This window comes from Mycteria americana, chromosome 1, assembly GCF_035582795.1.
Source record: "Mycteria americana isolate JAX WOST 10 ecotype Jacksonville Zoo and Gardens chromosome 1, USCA_MyAme_1.0, whole genome shotgun sequence".
Lineage (NCBI taxonomy): Eukaryota > Metazoa > Chordata > Aves > Ciconiiformes > Ciconiidae > Mycteria > Mycteria americana.
In genome coordinates this window covers 148,377,319-148,398,358 of record NC_134365.1, presented here as the reverse complement: position 1 = coordinate 148,398,358, position 21,040 = coordinate 148,377,319, and the positions used below count along the sequence as shown (strand labels likewise).

At 37.5% G+C, this 21,040-nt stretch overlaps 1 protein-coding gene across 1 annotated transcript in view; it reads left to right on the top strand.

The window, feature by feature from the left end:
• GABRG3 (gamma-aminobutyric acid type A receptor subunit gamma3) overlaps positions 1–21,040 on the top strand; it is a 326,786-nt gene that overhangs the window by 13,448 nt on the left and 292,298 nt on the right. Inside the window, exon 3 of the mRNA XM_075491925.1 lies at positions 4,504–4,571. Coding sequence (XP_075348040.1) covers positions 4,504–4,571 — 68 coding nt within the window. The remainder of the gene's footprint in view (positions 1–4,503; positions 4,572–21,040) is intronic.

The window sequence follows — 21,040 nt, the reverse complement described above, 5'->3', positions numbered from 1 at the left end:
TTATCCCAATTTAAAAATAGCAATTTATGTGCTAATGAGATAATGTAAAATATCATTATAGAGTAATTTCAAAAAATATCTCATTACCATAGAGCCAATCTTGTTAGTCTTTTGCATTCAGAAATCTTGTGGAATTTAGGCAGAGTCTAAGTGGCTGTGTATTTCTGGAACAGAGCTCATATTGTGTTTGCTATGTGGTTGTGTGCCTTCTAAAAAGCTAGTGCTAATTGCTTTGGTTCTATAAATATGTGTATATTGATCCATAACATTTTTACCACCGCTGTTTTGCGTAAAACAAGAATAATTTAGACCTGGGAGTTGCTTGAACAATGTAAGAAAGGTTAACTCTCAACAAAAATTAATTTTAATTTTATTTTAAAATTTATGAGAGCTCAGGTAGTTCTATTCATGTTTAAATGAGCTTCCAATAAAAATATTTCTAAACATTAAACTTTAAAAAATAATTCTAAATATTTATGATTTGTGCAGGAACATAAATGCTATTTGGACAGATTTCAAATGTGGAGGAAGCTTTCTGTAGGAAGCAAACAAAGTGGTTTCATTCATGAAATAAGCATCAATTCTGGATAGCGGAGATCTATCAAAACTTAAGAGATATTTTAAAAGGACAGGATAATTTAAATTACTAAATGAGCATAATAAAATGTCAGGAACTTATTGCAGATTTTTCCCCTACATGACTTGTGAAATTGTATGACAATCCCTTTGTTCATTTCCTCAAAAGTCCTTTAAAATTCTCCTGATTTATCTGTTGAGTTTTTTACACATGTGATCAGCTTGCATATGTCCAAGAGTAAAGTCTTCACTGATTTTAATGGGATTCAAGCTCAGGTACTGTTTATTTCACCAGTGTAAATCTATAAAGGAGGACAGCACAAATCCTATCGTTGGCCTGCTTGGATATTTGTGATCAGGGAGTTATTCTAGCTGTTTCTGTGTTTTGTTGTTGTCTGGACATACCTGACCTAGCTTTACACTAACTGTATAAGTGTTCACGTGACTTAAGTGAGCTTTGCAAGCAGCATTGAACTCACAGCTCCTGTGGCTAGGCGTCTTTTGAACTGTCTGAAGTTTGTAAGACAAATTTCACTTGGATGTGTCTTTGCAATGTGATAGTCACAAGGCTGACTGGAATATAAACACTCTGTTTGTCGCAAAGCCATGGCATTTGGATCAGATGGGGACTATTAGCTAAATATTGGTGTGACCTTAGTTTTGTTTGCAGATATTTTGATTGGCTTGATAAATCCCCTCCTCAATTAAAACCAACATGTTTAAAGATGAAATGATTGTGATAAGCAGTTAGCTAACCTTAGGTAGCACTGTGTAGCAGCATAACACTGCAGTTACTTGGATGTGCTTACATTGTCTTTTAGGGAAAGTTAACTACCATATATTAAAGAATATTTCAAAGCACTTTGAGAAGGTTGGTACATCTGTTGACAACCTTGAATTGCATGTGACATACACATGGTCCTGCCAGTATTTTTTGTAAGTTTCTGACAGCTCTTTAGAACTATTTTGAGCTGATGCCAATATCAAAACGGTACTGGAGCTGAGTATCCATTTGTAATCTTATTGACAACATTTAGTGAGGTATTAACACTTTTGTTGTTCAATCAAGACTGTGAGGACTTTCTTAGTGCAAGAAAAAAGCTTCAATCTGCAGCTCAGCAACTCCATGCATGGCTTAAATCAGTCCATGAACTGACTGTTCACAAATGTATAAGTACACAGAAAAACTGAGCAGGCCTTGAAATATTGGTAATGTAACTATTTATGTCTTCCATGAAACTCAGTTTATTTTGAAGACTGGTAGGGGGTGAGTTCTTTCTAATAAGACATGATAACTTTAAGAGTCAGTTATTTTCTTTTTCATAATGCATTTTGGATGAAGTAACCTTAAAATCTTTGCCTCATTATGGTTGGTATTTTGAATTAAAATCCCATGATAACAAATCTAAAATTTATACCTGATGGTTCTCCCATTTTATAACTGTTTATATCCATGAGAGACCACGTGCAACAAGAACTGTACTCTTCTGTCCTTTCTTTCAAAACTTGAACACATATTTACCATACATTCATATTACAATATTGTGTTTTCTGCCTCTGCCTAGGAAAACAAAATATCATTCAAAGGAACTTTCAGTCTTTTTTGTTGTTGTAGTGATATAATAGCTTACCTGTTTTTTTTTAATTTTTATTTTTAATTTGAATTTCACTGGGAATGACTGAGGCTAGATGCTGATTTAATTTGACATAAGAAGTGGCTGCTGCTTAGTTTTCTTCTGTTTCAAGATTAGACCTTTACTGTGAGTAAGAGCAAATTCTCCTTAGCATTAACAAGTAGTGCTTCATTTTTTTGCACTGGAAGAGAATTTGGCCCAGCACATTCAGGAGAAATGATAATCTCATAATCTATTTATATACTTAACTGCAATGATTAAACAAAAATGGATTCCAAGCACTGTGTTCTGGTCCTGAACTTTGTCCCTGATCCTGCCAAGATTCAATTGCATGCCAATTTGCATTGCTAAGTCTAGTCCCATTAATGTTCACCAGAACTCCTTAGTGTTGAACTTCTGGCTAGATATGTGCATAAGCCCTAAAAAGATCAGAGCCCTTTATTCCATGTATGCTCTCTTGGTAAAAGACCTAGCTGTAGTTCCCTGCTATTACCAATTCCTATATAATGACATTTATTACTGCATTTTGAGGCAAGTCTCATTACCAGAAGCTGCTAGACTCCTATTTAGTTATTACCTGGGTACAATTAGAGTTGCATTAATCAGTTGTGCTTGTTCAGCTGAGTTCAGATTTTCTTTTGCTGAAGGGAAGATCAGAGTTTATAAGCCAGTACTTCAGACAACTTGAAACCATGATCTTAAATGGTCCTGGATGTTCTGACCATATGCAGTCAAAGAAATGTGTGGTACTTAATGAATTAGAGAGAATGGTTATCGTCTTTAACCACTATTTGTATCCACTGTAATGTCTGTTTTTGCAACATTAGATGTAGTCTTCCTAATGATATATACATAACAAAGTCTTACATGACAAGCCAGCCTGCCTATTTTTTCAGAACCATCTAACTTTTCAGGTACTTTGAAACTCCTCAACATCTCATTGTTAGTCTGAAATTTGGGGGATGTGGGCAAAAATTATTCATCTTTACATGTGAAGATTCCTGTCTGTGTTCAGCTTTGTGCCTGATGGCTTCTTAAACTTTAGACAAATTAACTGTTATCCACCTGAGATAAGCTTCCCACAGAACCGTGGTATTTAACTGTTCCTCACTTCTCTGCTCGGTAGCTTCCCTGAGGAAAGCTCTCTGAGTTTTGAGTGGCTGATGTACCTGCATGTCCTCGTTCTAAGGGGCTTGGGGACTGCTGCAAAAAAGTCCTGAGTTCAGCATAGTTCCCAAACTTCCGTGGTTTGAATTGCTCTCTGGAGATTTTTGAAGACCATGGAGAGGGGAAGGTGCCACTATGGGAAAGGAAGATGTCTAACACAAGCTGTTGGCCTTCTAGGGCCAAGTTTGTGTCAGTTCTGACTATGCAGGTTAGAACAGAATTTATACTTACTTAGTTTTGGGTCAGCTAACCCTGGAGAAAGTAAAACACCAATTTAGATCTCAATTTAGAGGTTGATGTATACCCTGTGGGACCGGAAGGAGGGCAGTATAAGTAAAAAAAATAACATGCCTTTCAGTGTAAGAGTGGCATTATTTTAGAGTTAGGCTATGTCACCAGTAAGAGCTATCTGAATAATGTTCAGCAAGTACACTGACACCAAAGATGCTAAAAGGAAGATAAATCCTAGTGGCCTCAGCTAAAGAAAGGAGTACAGAGCTTGTGCTGGCCTATGAAATCCTGGAAGTCTGAAAATATGGAAGATCTTGTGAGAAATTTGCATTGACTAAACCAAATAGAATTCAAAAAACTTTGGATGAATGAGTGCAAAGGCAACATGGGCTGAAGGGAATGAGTCTAAATTGAAGGGAGAAGAGTTGCTTAGGTTTAACTAAATGGATCTCATAGTGATTTTACTTTAAGTGAGGATGATTTCAGGGCTGATGAGATGAGAAAATCTGAAAAGATTTTTTTGGTGTGGAACAAGCATGCTAAAGGACCTGTGTGTTGAGGCAATGGGAAAAAATGATGTGCTGCATTATTTCTAGCTCATGTCAGTCATCTTAGGTTTTGACTTTGAGCCACTGTGCTTAGCACTGAAAGTTTCTTTAACAAATTCCTGCTGAGATAAATGGGGATTATGATGATAAAGTGGTACAGGCTGTAATTTATGGCAATTTTTGTTGGGTAGGAGGAAAAGAACCTTGTCTTCCTGAAAAATACATAATCCATATTTCTCAGTAGTTCTACAAAGAGTAGACCTTACAGTTATTGGGGAAGAAAATATTTAAAGTGATTACTTATGTTTTCTGCAAAATAATATTAAATAATTTTTTTTTTTCCACAGTAAAACCAACAGTTATTGATGTTGACATTTATGTCAACAGCATTGGTCCTGTATCATCAATAAATATGGTAAGTGACTTGCTAACAAAGATTTTTATCTGGACTGCTGGTCTTGGCATCAATACTAGCTTTTGAAAAAGACAATAAATACCACTGGGATAAGTTGTTTTGATTGCTGATTTAGTTCTGTTTTCAGCTATAGCTCTGTTTTTCAGATGACTCTTTTGTGTCTCTTCAAGAGAAGAACAAACCTACAAGCAATATTATGCTCTGTGTTGTCTACCACAAAATGCTGGTAGATCTTGAATGGTAAAATAGCCATCTTAGGAAAAAATAAGTATGAAGCAAAGCTACTGTCAAGAAAATTCTTGACTTAATGTTTCAAGAGTCAGTCGAATATACAGAGCTTCATAATGTGGAGTTAATGAGAGTCATCACATACTATTAGTACATTTATTTGAAATTCATCATCTCTTCAGTGGTTACTTTTCTTTTACTGATCTATCAACAATCTTTAGCCTTAAAGTATAATTTTGAAGAAGTTATACATAGCTGTACTGCATGTGTAAAGGCAGGAGAAACTGAAAGAGTCTGTGCGATAGTGTGACAATAGTGAACCTAGCAAAACATAACAGTTGGTCAGTTGTTGTGGTCTTCTTAACTCCAGGACATTCCTCAGTTCTGCAGCAACACATTCAGATTTAGAAAGCAAGGTGGTTGTTTATGTACCTATGGAGGTATGGATTACTGTGGCTACTTGTGCAACTTCAAGTTTAAATTCAGCACAGTATTCCTCTTTGTAAACTAGGCTGAATTTTTCCTTAATACAACTTGGAAAAGGAACACCTGTTAATATCTTAATTTACTTAAAGCTCTTACACTAACCTCTTCAAAGCAATGACTTTCTCTTGTTCACAATGACATTCAAAGGCTGCTGTGTACAATGGTCATATAAGAATCTAATAAATGTACAGCATGTATGTTTTGTATTTTTGGAATGAAAGCTCCTGAATTTGAAAGGTGGTCATTCAACCTGATTGTTTGGTTTTGCCTATGTATATGGGAGAATGTAAATTATTGCGGCATGTCAAATACTGGGTGGTCAGAGACTCCTATGCCCCCTGGCAATGGGAAATCTGGCAAGCAAAGACAGAACAAATTATGTGCTGGGAACAACTTGGCCACATATTCAAAGAGTGTGAAATGTATTGGTCATATTTCATGTGAAGCACCGAACGTCAAGCAATGGGAGTACCTGCTCCATTCTTGAACTAATAAAAAGCTAATTATCTTGCCCTTCCCCAACTGTGTACCAAAATGGCTTGTCCAGGGGATGATTTATCCTGCTTACAGGGAGATCTATTCTGCTTACAGTCCTCTGGATTGCATTTACGTATACTCTAGAAATCAGTACTCTGTTCAAAAGCAATGAGGGCAATGGTGAGGATGCTTACTTTTCAAAGTGTTTTTGCTCTTTGCCCCTCTGAATTAGCTTGTAAGTAGCATTTTGGGGTACTGGAAATGTATGTGGAATAATAATTAAGAAAGCATTTGATCAGAACCGCTTCAAGTAGGAAGAAGGAAAAAATAATAATAGAAGGAACCAGTGGTTCTTGGAAGATTATTATGGCACAGTGAAAACATGACTAGTTTATTTATCCCTTACCTTTGAGTTCAGGATATGTTATGGCACCAAGATGGAAAGATGCACCAAGATATCAATTTAAAAAATGCATACTGTATCTCTTTGATAGTAGATGGTCTTATTAGGATAGTTAATGAGTGTATGGTGTAGAGATATTTCTTGGTTACAGCTGAAAAAGACTACGTATAATCTGTAAGGGCAGAATGATAAATAAAACAATGACGAAATATAAAATGTAGTTACCTGAAGTTTTAAGGACTCAAGTCTGCTTAAAGCTATATTTACATTTTTGAATAGAAATGGACCTTGTTTCAGATACGCTTGTGGACAGTATATCCCACTGAAACAAATCTAAACTAGCTAAGTACTTTTGAGTTTTACTTCTGTTCTCAAACCTAATTATCAATATAGGAGATTAACATTAGGCAGTCAAATGTAGCACACTTTTGTCCAAAAGCTCCATTTCTGCTCTGTTACTTTGGAGTTTGTCCAAACTTACATGAGAGAGCAGAAATGAGCTTGCAGTCTCAAATTTACAATGAAGATGGGAAGTCCTCCTCACAAACCTACAAGCTATGGTGCTGTATGATAACTGGTGTCTCCAGTGGCAGCACTGACTGAGGAGCTACTTTTCCCCCCATTTGTGTTATTTCAACTGTTTGGCTACAATATGCAGTAGCTTTGTGATGCTCTACTGGAAAAAAAAATTAACACTTTCTGGAATTAAAAATAATAATTTAAAAAAAAAAATTATTTATTTTTAAGTAAGCAGTTTTTCATGTAGCCTGTGAACTGCTGGAGCATGGGTACACAAACAGCTGAACAGAAACAGTAGCTGGAAATTACCTGTGGCAGAGGAAGAGGAAGGAAGGGACCATTTTCAGTCTAATCCCTGTCATATAACGGAACTCTCAAAGGGAGAGGAATGTGTGTGGAAATTGTGTACAGAATTTAGAATAGTATTCTGAGAGAAAAAAAGATTATTCTTGCGAGAATCTACATATGCTATATTTCTCAGCAGGAGAGGAACTTTTAGCTTTTCTCCCTTAAATTATTATTAAAAGTTGAGCTATTCTGTTAAGGCAACTCGGCAAGATGGTAGTTGATTGAGCAAAAAGAAAGATGATTACATTGATTTCTATCTCTTCTATTTCAAGAGTGAGATCATCAACATGTACAAGGAGGACTTCCCTGCTGTGTACTTCCAAACTTAGCCCTTAGCTCTATCACTTTTTTCTTAATCTGCAGCACTTCTGAGGGAAAATCATGTGGAGCTTCTCTAGATATCAAACTCTGCAGGTATATTTTCTTATCAGTTTCCATCAGCGCTTTTCATCCTGTGGGTGAAACCTAGGAAGTAAAATAATTTACTTTGTTATCTATTCAGTGGGTGTTCAGTTGAATGTTCAAGTTAATTTTGTAGAGCAAAGCTTTTCAGATGTCAGTAACTTTGTTGTAATTATGATTAGACTTGAGTATGAATATTAATATCTCACTGTTTCTTTAACAGTCAGAAAAAAGACAGTTGCTACCAGGCACCTACCAACAGCAAAGATAACCTCAGATGAATTGTATGTGAATACTTGTGGCCCTGAAGAAAAAGAAATCCTCTTAGACTGAGGCTGGAAGTGCCACAAGGGGAAGAAATGTTAGGGATCCCTTCAAAAAGGCTTGCAGTCAAGGGAAAGGTAATGTTCTCTGTGACGAAGTTGGTGTAATCCACAGGAATATATGGCTGACCCTGCATTCCAGACTGTTTGCAGAGGATTTATACCACTTCCCCTAAAGGCCTTACCAGTGATTCATTTCCTAGTTGCCTTCAAAAAGTATCTATTTAGAACCTCAAGATTTCCAGAAAAAACAGGACTGATTGTGAGAAGGTAATGCAGATGCTACTATTAGAGATTCATCATTCTAACATCTTTATGATGACAATAGAAACTTGTTTTCTGGATAGACAGTGATGACTCTTCCTTTGTCTGTGACATGGAAGATTTCTTTGGGGCACTGTCTAAAACAAGCTAATGTTAAGTAGCAAGAAATAGGAATTGTGTAAGAATAAAGAAGTAAAAGAAGGCTGAATAATGAAGTGAGTGCTACTAGGAGGTAGTCTCAAGTGGCAGTGGCTTTGAAGAAGAAAGTAATTTCAGCATTTTGAGCTATGGTATGATGTTATGAAATGACAGAAATGATTGATACTAGACAAGAGTATTTAGAAATTTAAAACTCTGAGATGTTTTGAATGCCCATTCAAAAGTTTTAGGGTGGCTTTTTAACAAGTAAAAGCCATCTATTGCATAAATATCTTGATACCTGTCCTTTATCAAAAACATAATAGGATGTGAGCTTGGACTGATTTAAAAGAAATATGAACTGGTTGATTTAAAAGTAAATGACACGTGTGTTCTGAGCCAAATTACATCTTCCTGTGTGCATATTATATCCCTTTGCCTTGGTTTTCATCTCTTCATAAAGTTACAGAAAGCTGCAACTTGCCATTTCATGTTACAGTGTCATTAGAGACCCTGACTTGTAGGATGCAATATTCATATCTATAGCAAGATTTTATTTCAACCTTTTCTGTATTTAAAAACTGTGTTATATCTGTAATCATAATGAACATGATTCCACTGCTGTTAGAGATATTCTCAGTGAGTTTTTTAAATTTGAAAATTCATCTGAAATCTTGTTTTTATTTTTTCCCTGCACTTTATATTGTAAAACAGGTGTATGAATTTCAGATCACTCAGTTTTCATATCTTACTGTCTTTTTTTTTAACACTTCCCATTCAAAATGGCATCCAGGAAGTATATGCTTTTGCATTAAAATCCATGCTCCAATTTTTGTCAACAACCCAGTTCTTTTCAACAGCAGCAAAGGTTTATAAGTTGCTTTATAAAACTTAGTGGCTTACTGTAGCCTGGTTTTCTACAGATAAGCAGTACTGGCTGGTGTATAAAAAAAACAGAAAAAGGAGAGACCGTGTCAATATGCAAAGTGGGAATCAGATGTAACTGATGGGGAAAAAAAATCCCCTAGTTTTGTGAGACAGAAATGTAAACACACTGAGGTTACATAGACTATTAAATCTCAATATCATCAAAGTCTGTGTGTTTGTGTGTACACACATATAGACTTAACTAAGTAGCTACAGGAATCTGAGGCTGCAGCACAAGTTGCTGGTGAAGGAAGAATTCGACACCTATATGGTTTTAGCAACTGGAATCTCATTTTAATGCAGCTGTACAGAAAGTATGTTGAAGAGACAGTATGAGAAACAAGCTTATAAACTGTACTTACCTGTTCATAAAACTGTTAATTGGTTATCTGCTGGATATATGCTCATCTCTTTATTCTCAGGTAATCTGAAAAGGTTACCTAAGAATAAAGGTAACACAGAGTGTTTCTTTTGTGTGTTTCATCACTTCATTCTTTTGTGTCCACTCTCTAGGCTATGTCGTATATCTTTATGGATGCTGCATTTCCCTTTTGTTCAGTTAAGTGTTGTAGAATAAAAGCAATCTTTACTCTTTTTTGCTCCTTAATATATTGATAGATTTCCTTGAACTTCAGTTTCAAAGTCACCACATGCTCATTTTGCTTCTCCACTAGACATGATAGGTATTTAAAAGAATAGTCTTGATGTGGAGACTTGTCTAAAATATTATTCAGAGCTTATAATTAAGTCTGAATTTATTGCATATTTTTAGTTTCTATGTCTATTTACTTGATAGTTAAAACTACTATTGGAGCATCTGCAATTATAGAAACATAACCTGGTGAATCTTTCTATAATAAGGCAAAGCTAATTTAAATCCATATTTCAGCTGTTTTTCACCCCACTGTGTAGCCCCAAATATTTCCTTTACAGACTTCTTCTCAAAGATAATGCAAGACACTATTTGAGCACAAGCATGATATCCTGTTTTTCATTGTTAACTTGGAGTGTTTTTTTCTAGCTGTATCTCACTGTTTTACCTAATTTATTTGTAAAGCAATTGTGTAGGGAGGTGGTCTCTGTTATTTTTGAGGGGTGAGTTTTCCAATTGGTCAGTCCAGTTCATCTCTAAAATAATGGAATACCTCAGGATGTTTGTATTTTTCCCTGCAGATTTTACAAGCTGCTTTTTTGCTTTGCGACCTAAGAGAACACTCAAGTCCTGGATTAAATTTTAGTTTGAGGGGGTCTGTTCATTTACGAGGACTAAGATACTAATCATGCACTTAAACATTTTGCTAGATTATGATCAAGTTACTATTCTTGTTTCTACAGCATATTTATATACTGTCATGATAAAAAAGGTATGAATTATAGAAAACTTTTAAGCTGCATGGATTTTTGCTGATAAATCAAAATCACCTCACATACAGACTCATTCTTGTTGCTTCAAGCTCTGGCAGTCAGTGCCTCGCTATGAAAATGTTTCTGGGAGGTAGTGGCAATAAGCTGAAACTTGAGTCTATTTATGACTTCTGTTCCACCATTGAGCTTGTGAGAGGCTAATATAATCTCAAAAGTGAAACAGAGTGGAAAGGAGGAAGCTGGAGGGAAAAAAATTAGCATGGACTGATTTTTTCACGTATCACCTTGGCAGCTTCTACTTTTGGTCTCCTCTAGAGCCCCACTTCGTGTAACTAAAATATGACCTAGCAGATAGACATTTGGATAAAGGCCTTAGGCTGCCCATGTTTGAGGTGCAATGGGATGGACTAGCATAATGTTCATTTTTCTGTAATGAAGCTTGTGTACTGTGATGTGTAGCAGTATAATACTTATTGCTATAATTTACTATATTGTCAGGAAATCTGGTTTGCTTCTTGGAGGAATGATAGTTTCTGTCACAAGTCTTTGGTAATGGACTGATCTTCCGTCTGCTGTCTGGCTTATCAGAGTTCAAGCAGATTGTCAAATATGGATGACTTAGCCTTAGTGTTGTCTTAAAAGGTGTATAACAAATTAGCAATTTACTTTCAGTAATATAGGAGAATGAAATGTCTTATCCGCTCAGTAATGGGCATTGCAAAAAGATCTGAAGAACAGCTGGACTGAATGTTTTTTCCATAGCTGAACAGTATCTAACGGGTACCTCATCTTTCAGCAAATTAATTGGCCTTTGTACAAAGTATGGAAAGAAACTACTTTCCAGCCTGATGCCAGTTTTTATGCTTGATTTCTCCCACCTCAATAACCTATGTCTTGGGCCTGGAGATCCTAGGCTTTAGAGTAAGTGTACACACTGTTACAGTTCCTTTAGAAAGTAACAGTTGCCTTCCTTGTCTATCCAGTGCTACATAGCTTCACTTCCCTTATTGCCAACATTTGGGAAGGTTAAGTTAGAAAAGCTATGGCTGAATTGCTGCAAAGGATATTGAATTACTTTAGGGTAAACTGAGGGTCTCTTTGCCTAAATCAATTTAGTTTTTGAGTGGTCAAGCATTTATCAACTTTGTTTTAGAGCTTGAGCTTTCCATGATTGCTCCATGAAAGAGTAATTACTTTTGTGTAGACCTGTTTATTGGATTTCTGCATGATATTGACATAATTAAAACCATGGTTTTGAGAGTTTGGTCTTCCTTAGTTCTTTCAGTGATGGATTTACCCAAGAAGCAAATGAATGTTGCTCATTGGTGCCATAAATAATAGAGCAGTCCTAATGACAATTTTCTGGTAAAATTTCATGGTATAAAGTTTTGGGAATGCAAGCCCAGCCATCACAACATCTATAGAGTGATTCCAGTGGCATTATAAATGTGCTTGTAGTTATGAAGGAACATCTGAATACAATGTGACCCTGTATAATCCCTAATTCGGTGGCAGAGGAGTCTTCATGTTTCTGTAAGGCTTTTTGGTTGGTAAAAAATGATAGAATCATAGAATGGTTTGGACTGGAAGGGACCTTAAAGTTCCAACCCCCCTGCCAAGGGCAGGGACACCTTCAACTAGAGCAGGTTGCTCAAAGCCCCATCCAACCTGGCCTTGAACACTTCCAGGGAGGGGGCATCCACAACTTCTCTGGGCAACCTGTTCCAGGGCCTCACCACCCTCACAGTGAAGAATTTCTTCCTTATATCTAAACTAAAGCTATCCTCTTTCAGTTTAAGGCTATTACCCCTTGTCATATAACTACATGCCCTTGTAAAAAGTCCCTTTCCAGCTTTCTTGTAGGCTCCCTTCAGGTACTGGAAGTCTATAAGGTCTCTCTGGAGCCTTCTCTTCTCCGGGCTGAACAACCCCAACTCTCTCAGCCTGTCCTCATAGGAGAGGTGCTCCAGCCCTCTGATCGTCTTCATGGGCCTCCTCCGGACTTGCTCCAACAGGTCCATGTCCTTCTTATGTTGGGGGCCACAGAGCTGGACGCAGTGCTCCAGGTGGGGCCTCATGAGAGTGGAGTAGATGGGGAAAATTACCTCCCTCGACGTGCTGGCCATGCTCCTTCTGATACAACCCAGGATATGGTTGGCTTTCTGGGCTGTAAGCATGTATTGCCAGGTCATGTTGAGCTTCTCATCAACCAACACCCCCAAGTCCTTCTCCTCACAGCTGCTCTCAATCTGTTCTCCACTCAGCCTGTATTTGTGCTTGGGATTGCCCCGACCCATGTACAGGACCTTGCACTTGGCCTTGTTGAACTTCATGGGGTTTGCGTGGGCCCACCTCTGAAGCCTGTCCAGGGACCTGTTCAGGTTGCTCTGGATGGCATCCCTTCCCTCCAGTGTGTTGACTGCACCACACAGCTTGGTGTCATCAGCAAAGTTGCTGAGGGTGCATTCAATCCCACTGTCCATGTCACTGACAAAGATGTTAAACAGCGCTGATCCCAATACCGACCCCTAAGGAATGCCACTTGTCACTGATCTCCACTTGGACATTGAGCTGTTGGCCGCAACACTTTGAGCACGACTGTCCAGCCAATTCTTTATGCATTGAGTGGTCCATCCATCAAATCCACGTCTCTCCAATTTAGAGACAAGGATGCCGTGCAGGATGTCGTGTCAAATGAATACTATTCATCAGTGTCATTTAAATATCAGAGCAATGCCCTTCATTTTTTGCACCATTCTTACAATGAATAAAACCCAGAAGAACCCATGTACCTTAATTTTTTTCTGCACGAGAGCTTGTCATCAGTCTAATTGGACATAATTTCCTTTCTTGTCTCATTGCTGAAAAATAAGGTTGAGAGAATTGTATTGCATTTCCCTTCAAGCTTTTTTAGTGAACACGGTGTCCCTTGACTCTTAAGTACTCTCAGGCATGCTTTTTCTGGTAGAGACAAGGTATTTCTGCTGAGTGACTACACAGAACTGAAGAATAAAACAAATGTTTGGTTTCTGCAAATAATAAAATCTACAGATTGTGGGGATGTATCTGTATCCCAACACCTCCAGGCTTTTGTTAACATCGTACACTTTTCTCCTTTTAAATCACTGTAGTCTTCATTTATTACTTTCTTGATCTGGAAAAGGGACTTTTACGTGGTCAAAAATAGGTTCTTTTTATGTTTTTGTAGATTTCTTCCTCAAAGCTCTCTCCACCTCTGTCATCTTGTGCGTCTGCTTTTTGTTAGACTTGTAAGATACAGGTGGTTCTGCTACATACTGTGTTGCACAAGCTGTTTTCTGCCCTTAAAACAGCTATCTCCTCCAGAAACTTGTGTCTCTTTTCCTACTTCCACAAATGACATTTGCAGCCCTTGAATGCTGAATAAATTTGGTGAGAGGAAGATGTTTTTGTAACTATTATTAGCTTTTTGCATACTACACAGAAGCAGACAATTTTGACCACGGATGTGTTTTAGTTAAACATCTTAGGTATTACAGTGAAGTAGAGTAACTCCATTAAAAATAGCAACAAACATTTTAATGTTAATAAAATAATTTTACTAAGTGGGTTTTTTTAGTTTTAAGTGGTAAAGATAAGGAAACTGTTCAGGGGTCTAAGAGATGAAATTCTCAAGGCTGTTGTGAGATTCTTAAACCAAAGAAACTGCTACCTTCCTTTCTGACTGTTTTCTGTGCTTATCCCAAGGCTAGCTGTGTATGCTTGGAGCTTGCCTAGGAAACTGCATTCTTTGGGAGACTTGGGAGCAGGCATAACCGATTCTTTCTTTCTCTGACTTGAGTTTGGCATATTTTGCAAGGAGAACAGAATTTTCAAAAGTGTTTAAGCAACTTAGTCATGGGAGGTATTAAATACCTAGCTACATTAACCTGTTGTAATTCTCATACATATGACTTGACAAATTGAGGGCCATGTTCACAAAGGTATGAAGGTGTCAAGCTCTTTCTTACAGTGCCTAACTTACCATAAATTTCAATGGTTGTTAAATACTTATATCAGCCTGAGCTCCACTGATATTTTCCTTGCATAGATAGTGAATCCTTGATTTAGGTAGAATTAGAAATTTAGAAGAAATCTGTATAATTCTTGGCACTTTCTGTCAGTGTTCTTCCATAGGAATTCTGGTCTTAAAAAAATGTATTGTAATAGTAGGATTGTTGTACCTGTTGTGATTTGAGATTTAAAAAAGCAAAGTTTGAAGGAAAGAAATTAGGCCAGCTGTTATAAAGAACGTATATTTGGAAAAATGGAGAAACCTTTGGTCATGCAGACACTTCATCATGTTTGACATAGACACAGTGATGATTACACTGTCATGTAATCTGCTTCTGTATTAATATTCTTCTATGAAGCCAAAAGTTCCTGTGAAGACTGTGTGGGAGAAACAGAATCACAGTGAACTGTAACAGAGGAGGAAAGACAAAAATGGTTGGCTACTATTTTGAGAACATTTCATAAGACAGCCATGCTATTTCAGACCTCCTGGTCCTTATCCTTGAGAGAGATTACTAAAACCTTCAAAAGAAGAAGCCTGTAAACTAAATTTAATAATTGTGTTGAATATGGAAAAGCACAAGCTCAGTAGTGGCATTGGTTTTATTCTTCTGTACAACTTGTGCTCCTGGTAACCTCTGCAAGTGGTAACTACTTGTCACCTTTCCTCTCTGTTGTACCTTTTCCTGATTCAGTTGTACATACTAACCTTTATCTTGACTTTCCGTTGATTAATGTAACTTTTTTTTTGCCCAGAACATATTGATCTCGACAGACTTGAAGTTTGCAATGTCTCTCTCAGATCAGTAAAAGGGCATGTGTGCCCAAGATTTTGTGATTTTTTTCCAGCTGTGTTGTTTACCCAATAAGAATAAACTACCTCTCTTTTCAGACCTTGCATTTCAAAATCATTCTTGGAAACAGTAGTTAGTGGACTCAAGGGATAGTGAGCTTTGGCTGATAGTTCATGTTTGGTAAACTGTGTCAGATAACTGAGACAAAGAAATAACTCCCATCTGCTTACATGCACTCCATATATCAGACTCTGATAGTTCTGTGCTTTCAAATGGCTTTTCAAGTGGATATTTCCCCAAGGTATATTTACTGCAGTGTGCACAGTATATTTTTTTCATTACCTAGAAGGCCTATAGATTGAGGTTGAATTACCAGGCAATCAAAATTGTGAACTGTAGAAAGGTATGACCTTATTCTTTCAATTTATAGAGATTATTATATTGTAATAAAACATCTTTTTGTCTAATAATGTCAGTTGCGTAATTGTACTGCTTTTAGTAATTGAAGAATTGAGATCACCAAGCTGTTTGCTGGTCTTCCCTGCTGCAAATGGGAATGAAAAATTTCCTCCTGTATGACTTATCTGCCTCAGTCTTGGTCTTCATTTCTCTGGGTGAAATTGTCACTTGATCACATGCTCACTAAACATCTGGCCATCTTTAAGGCAAAGCAGTTTCAATTTTCCTAAATTGGACTTCATGCATTATGCAAACGTTACTTCATTAGACACTGAGATGAGCTATCAAGCTATATTGTTTGGTCAGAATAATGTAGGCTTGCCTCTCCTCTCAATGCTGGTTTGAAATCAGACTAACAATTTTGGATAAATTCAGTTCGTGCAATCATTTTTGCTTGTGATTCAATTAGGGCGTACATAGGGATCTAGGTAAATGCAGTCAATGATTTTGTCTCTGTTCCTGACTTATGCTGATACCTATGTGCAATGCGTGAAACAGCATAAACAATAAAAGAGCTAAATTAATCTCTCAGGAAGTGAATGGAACTATGCCAGGCATAAATTTGAGCCACATTCTCCTAAAATATTCCACACTGAGAGGCTAATAATAAGATCCAAAGTAACCCAAAGTTCGTTTTGCTAGTAGAACATATTGGATCCTCACTGTCTTCTGTCTTTTCTTTTAATTTGCATTATTGTGGAGAGTGCAAAGTGAAACACCAGTAAATTGGGGAATTTCTTCTGTGCTGGATGGGGCCGAATAAATAGGTGATGTGTACAGCAGCAAAGGATCTGCCTGGTGCCTAATGTTGTGCTCTGAATTCCACAGGGGGCCCAGATTCTCACCTGACATAAATGGTTGACTGCATCAACGTAAATGGAAATGTGCTGATCTGTGCTAGTCTGTAGGCTGATGCTTTCAGATTTCTTTTTTCCTAAGTACCTTTCATTGTTTCCAGATTAAAAGGTTAGGTATTAGGAGTTTTTTTGCATAATACTATAATCTATTATATAATTCTTTTGTAGAGTGTATTAAAAAAAAAAAAAAGACTGCAAGATTGTCTGATTGCACTCACCTGAAAGCTGCTAAGTTTATCTTCATTATTTTCCCTGCAATGTGTTCTCTAACTCTCTGGTGTCTGAAACTGTATTTATGTAAATACGGCTGAGCATTTCTTTGCCATCTGGATGGTACTGTAAGAAAGGTATAAAGAAAAGGAAAGTGAAAACAAATGTAGGAAGCCTAGGAGAATGCCTTAAAAAGACAAAATTGGACCTATATTTTGGGAGCTGTCTAACTGGACCAGCACATAAAGCTTTTGACAGATTGTGGCATAGCTAGATTAGCCAACTGCAAAGAGGCAGATTAAAAGAATTATTTGGGAGTTTCTTTTGGATTTCCAAAAAGTCTGGCTAAACTGGTATCATGTGAATGTTCTAGCTAATGGAAACAATGATAGGTGATGCACTGAATGGTCAACTTGTGCTTGCTCTTTGGTTTAGCCCAGATTTATGCATGAAACTTTTGCTGACATAGCAGTGTTTAGGACCGTGACTTCTTTCAAAACACCTCACCAGAAAAGCCATCAGCTAGAGTATGAAGTAAAAGTGTTTTGCTCATAAAGCCCACTGTGCTTGGAGAATCGGCAACTGGATACAGCTCTTGGGTACAGAAGTCCCTGTGCTGGCAGTTACATTTGCTGGCATTGCTCAAATAAAATTGTATCAACAGATTGAGAGGGTAAGCTAATTTAGCAGGAAAAATATAAACATCAATTTACTTCTAACACAGAAAAAACTCCATACTTCCCTAGGTCTCATGCACCTGGAAATGCTTTTTTTTTGTCTGTTGCTAATATGTCTTAGCCTGTACATATATATATGCTGTGATAACAGATTAGCATCTCTCAAATTTTAAACTCTCCATAGATGCAGAGTTACAAGTATCTTTGTAAAACTCTTTGAATAAAAAGACAAACAAACCAGCAATCAAAAACTTAATTAAATAAAAATGAGGGACATGCCAAAAATCTGTCAGCTCCTAAATAAGTGACCTGATTGATGCCAAGCATCACTTGGAAGCCAAAGTCAGGAACTGGATTTGAAAGTGGTCTCTCATTATTCTTGTGTCTAATTGAATTTTACAAGGCTCAGCTTCCATTTTTGTTCAGAATCTGAAGCCCTTCCATGGGCTAAATCTCCAGTTGTTTTAATTGAGTATTTTCCAGGATGAGATGCAGGACAGGGTCAGTTTTACTTAGAAAACTGTAGATAATTTTAGCCTTACCTGGTACTTTGTTCCCGTGGAACTATCCCAGATTATAAAATTAGAAGAAAAATTGTGATATAAGGGTATAAGTACTTGGGGTTGATGTTATAATCTAGTTGAACATCTACATAATATTTTTCTTTATAAATACTGGTTTTCAGCTGAGTATTGTAAAGATTTGGGGTAAACTTTTCAACAGCAGATAACCATCACAAAACTTTTATTTGCCAAAAGTAGTTCAGAAAGTGGTTTGACTATTTCTGAAACAAAACCAGGAAGAAGCATTTTTTTTCACATTCAAAAGTGAGTGACCCTCCACCTCTCCCCAAACTTTACTACCTCATGCTAGTTAGAAAGGTCATTACATTTTAAGGCTTTGGGGAGGAGAGAGAGAGAGAATGGTGTATTTCCTATATGTCAGAGATGCCTTCTGTTGTCACTGTGAAAATCTGCCTGCAAGTCTGTTTGCACATGCTCTGCAGAAAAAAACTATTTTAGCAGCTTAAATCCCTTATTCCACCTGTGTTACATATGTTTCAGTGTGAGTGTAGGCCAGATTTCCTGGAGAGCTTACATTTGAGCTGCTGCAGCTGGTGTGAAAGAACAGTATCTGAGCTCCTAGTGATCTTGCTGCACCACAGCAACATGGAGGAGGGAGCTGCCTGATTGCAATGCACAGGGGGCTAGGGATAGTGTCAGGTGCGGGAATGCATGGAATAAATGTGAGAAGAACTGACTGAGACATGGGTGTTTTGAAGAGGGTAAAAGACTGAGGACTGGCTGAGTGTAATGAATAGGAGTGAACTGAAGATTTGGGGTATGGAGAAATCAGGATTGGAGGTAAAACAAAAGAGCAGAGTGAAAAGCAAAGGGGCATGCCAGGGAGAATGGATGGGAAAATCTATTAATAGAAAATCTATTAAGAGGGAATTCAAGGCCATGCTCATATTCCTTTTCATAGCTGTGTGCAAGTTTGGATATAAGCATCTTGATTGTTATATTTGTATTGCCTATGAGGATGGCTGTCGGCTATGAACTAGTGTCCATCTATTTTGCCTTATCTGGGCAGCCAACTGAGTTGCTCTGAAGGTGGAGTGAGTGTGCAGGGCCAGTGTATAACTGGAAAGATGACCACACGATCTAGGCTTAGGCCTGGATATGCTTAGTCCAAAAGAACTGTATAGGTGTAGCCCCAAATTCCTTACCATTCTTATGCTGACATTAAACCTTTGTGAAACGCACTGGCAAATTCTCAAAGGTCCTCAAAGGGAATGGCAAGCAATAGTTAATAGTTACTGGGAACTAAGATGGTCTTTTAGCTCAAACAGAGCTTGCTGTGATGAAGCTAATATTTTGAACTGTTTATTTACCTACAGAAATGATGATATAGTGGCACATAATAGATTGTTTTGTACATAAAAAGCTAGGGAAGTATTCACAAAAGTTATATTTAAAGACTTTTTGGGACTGAAAAGTCAAAGTTACAGTTGACTTTTTTGCTGACTTGCACTCAAGCATGATAATGCAGTCCTGCATTTCTTGATAATCCACCATGTTTATGCAAAAACAGTTTATCCTCCACCATACACAAAGCTTCTCTGGTCTGGGACTCTGTTCACTAAAGGAAATTTCTCTTTATTGCTATTGCAGTACCAGTGGGTGTTTGTAGGGAAGCAACAGGAAGGTCTGGAGGTTGAAGCAGCAGAATGCTGCTCCAGTAGAACTAGATCCTGCTTCTGCCAAAGAAAATTTGGTACGATGAGGGACAAGATGTTTATAGCAAACTTCTTAAAACAGCTATTCGTTGGATGTTCCTCACTTTAAGAACCTAATTTGACACTCTGTGATCTGATATACAGCAGTGCAATAGATACTGAGCTGATGAGTGTTGAATATAAATCCTATGGCATTGTATATTATCTAATAGAAAATACTCTGAAAGAAAGCAAGAAAGCCTTGTTTTGAGCACCTAAAAGTTCTGTGAACTTTTGATTTAATCTCTGCCTCTGAGATTGAGAGGATGATGAGACTTTTCTGAAACTCCTTTTCTGAGCAAACATCTGGGAAGATGACTGAGTATTAGCCCACTTGACATATATTTCTTGGCAGATATTAAAACTAAGTGGATGGAAAGCACCTTAATGAAATTCTGGACTTTCCCTATATTTCTTACCGTAAATTGGCATCAGCTACAAACTTCATGGGCTCTCCTAAGAAAACTAGAAAATAGGGGCTTCCAGTTGGCCTTGCTTCCATACACAACCGAGGAACGCTCTGTCTTGTCTTCATTTTACCATCTTCTTCTGTCTGCAGCTGAGAGGTATAAGTTCTGCAATGAGGCATGATTTAGGTAAGGCTTAATATCCTGTTGCTCTTTAAAGAAAGTGTTTTGATTTCTTTAATAGCTCAGTCATGGATTTCTGGGATGGCCAGTGAAAGTAGCTTTGAGACTTAAAAGGCATCCTTCACTGGTACTGTATCAGGTGCAGGTGTGGTTCCATCGTTGGTGAAATGCTTGAATTAGTATTAGTTTTCCCACGTTTAGCTTTTTTTGTATCTGCGTAGAAGAGGTGTTGGAAATGGCTAGGGATCTCACTTTCTGGTGGAAATTCTGTTTTTTTAATGTAGAATCCACATACACATTACCTGACAAAAAAATTTCAAAGGATGGATTGCCCGCATGTTGTTTGACTACATCTGTTTTAGGACTAGTTTAAAACAAAGAAATAAACTGGACAAAACAAAGTTACCTGAAACTCACCCAGACACTGCTATGGTCAACAGGAGATGGGCCTGCAAGAAGTGTGGCAGCCTACTCTTGGGCAGAAGGGCAGCTGGGTGCTGGGACCTGGTTGATGAGAATGGGCAGATTGCTTTTGTTGCTGTTTTTTAAATAAACTGTAAACTGGCATTTCTCATTTAAAACCTGTGAGTTCCTAATAACCTTTAAAAGAGCAGTTTTCTACTCAGGAGTCAGGAGGATTTCTTGAACTCGAAGTAGAAATACAGTGGGCAAAGAAATAATTAAAGGCCTTT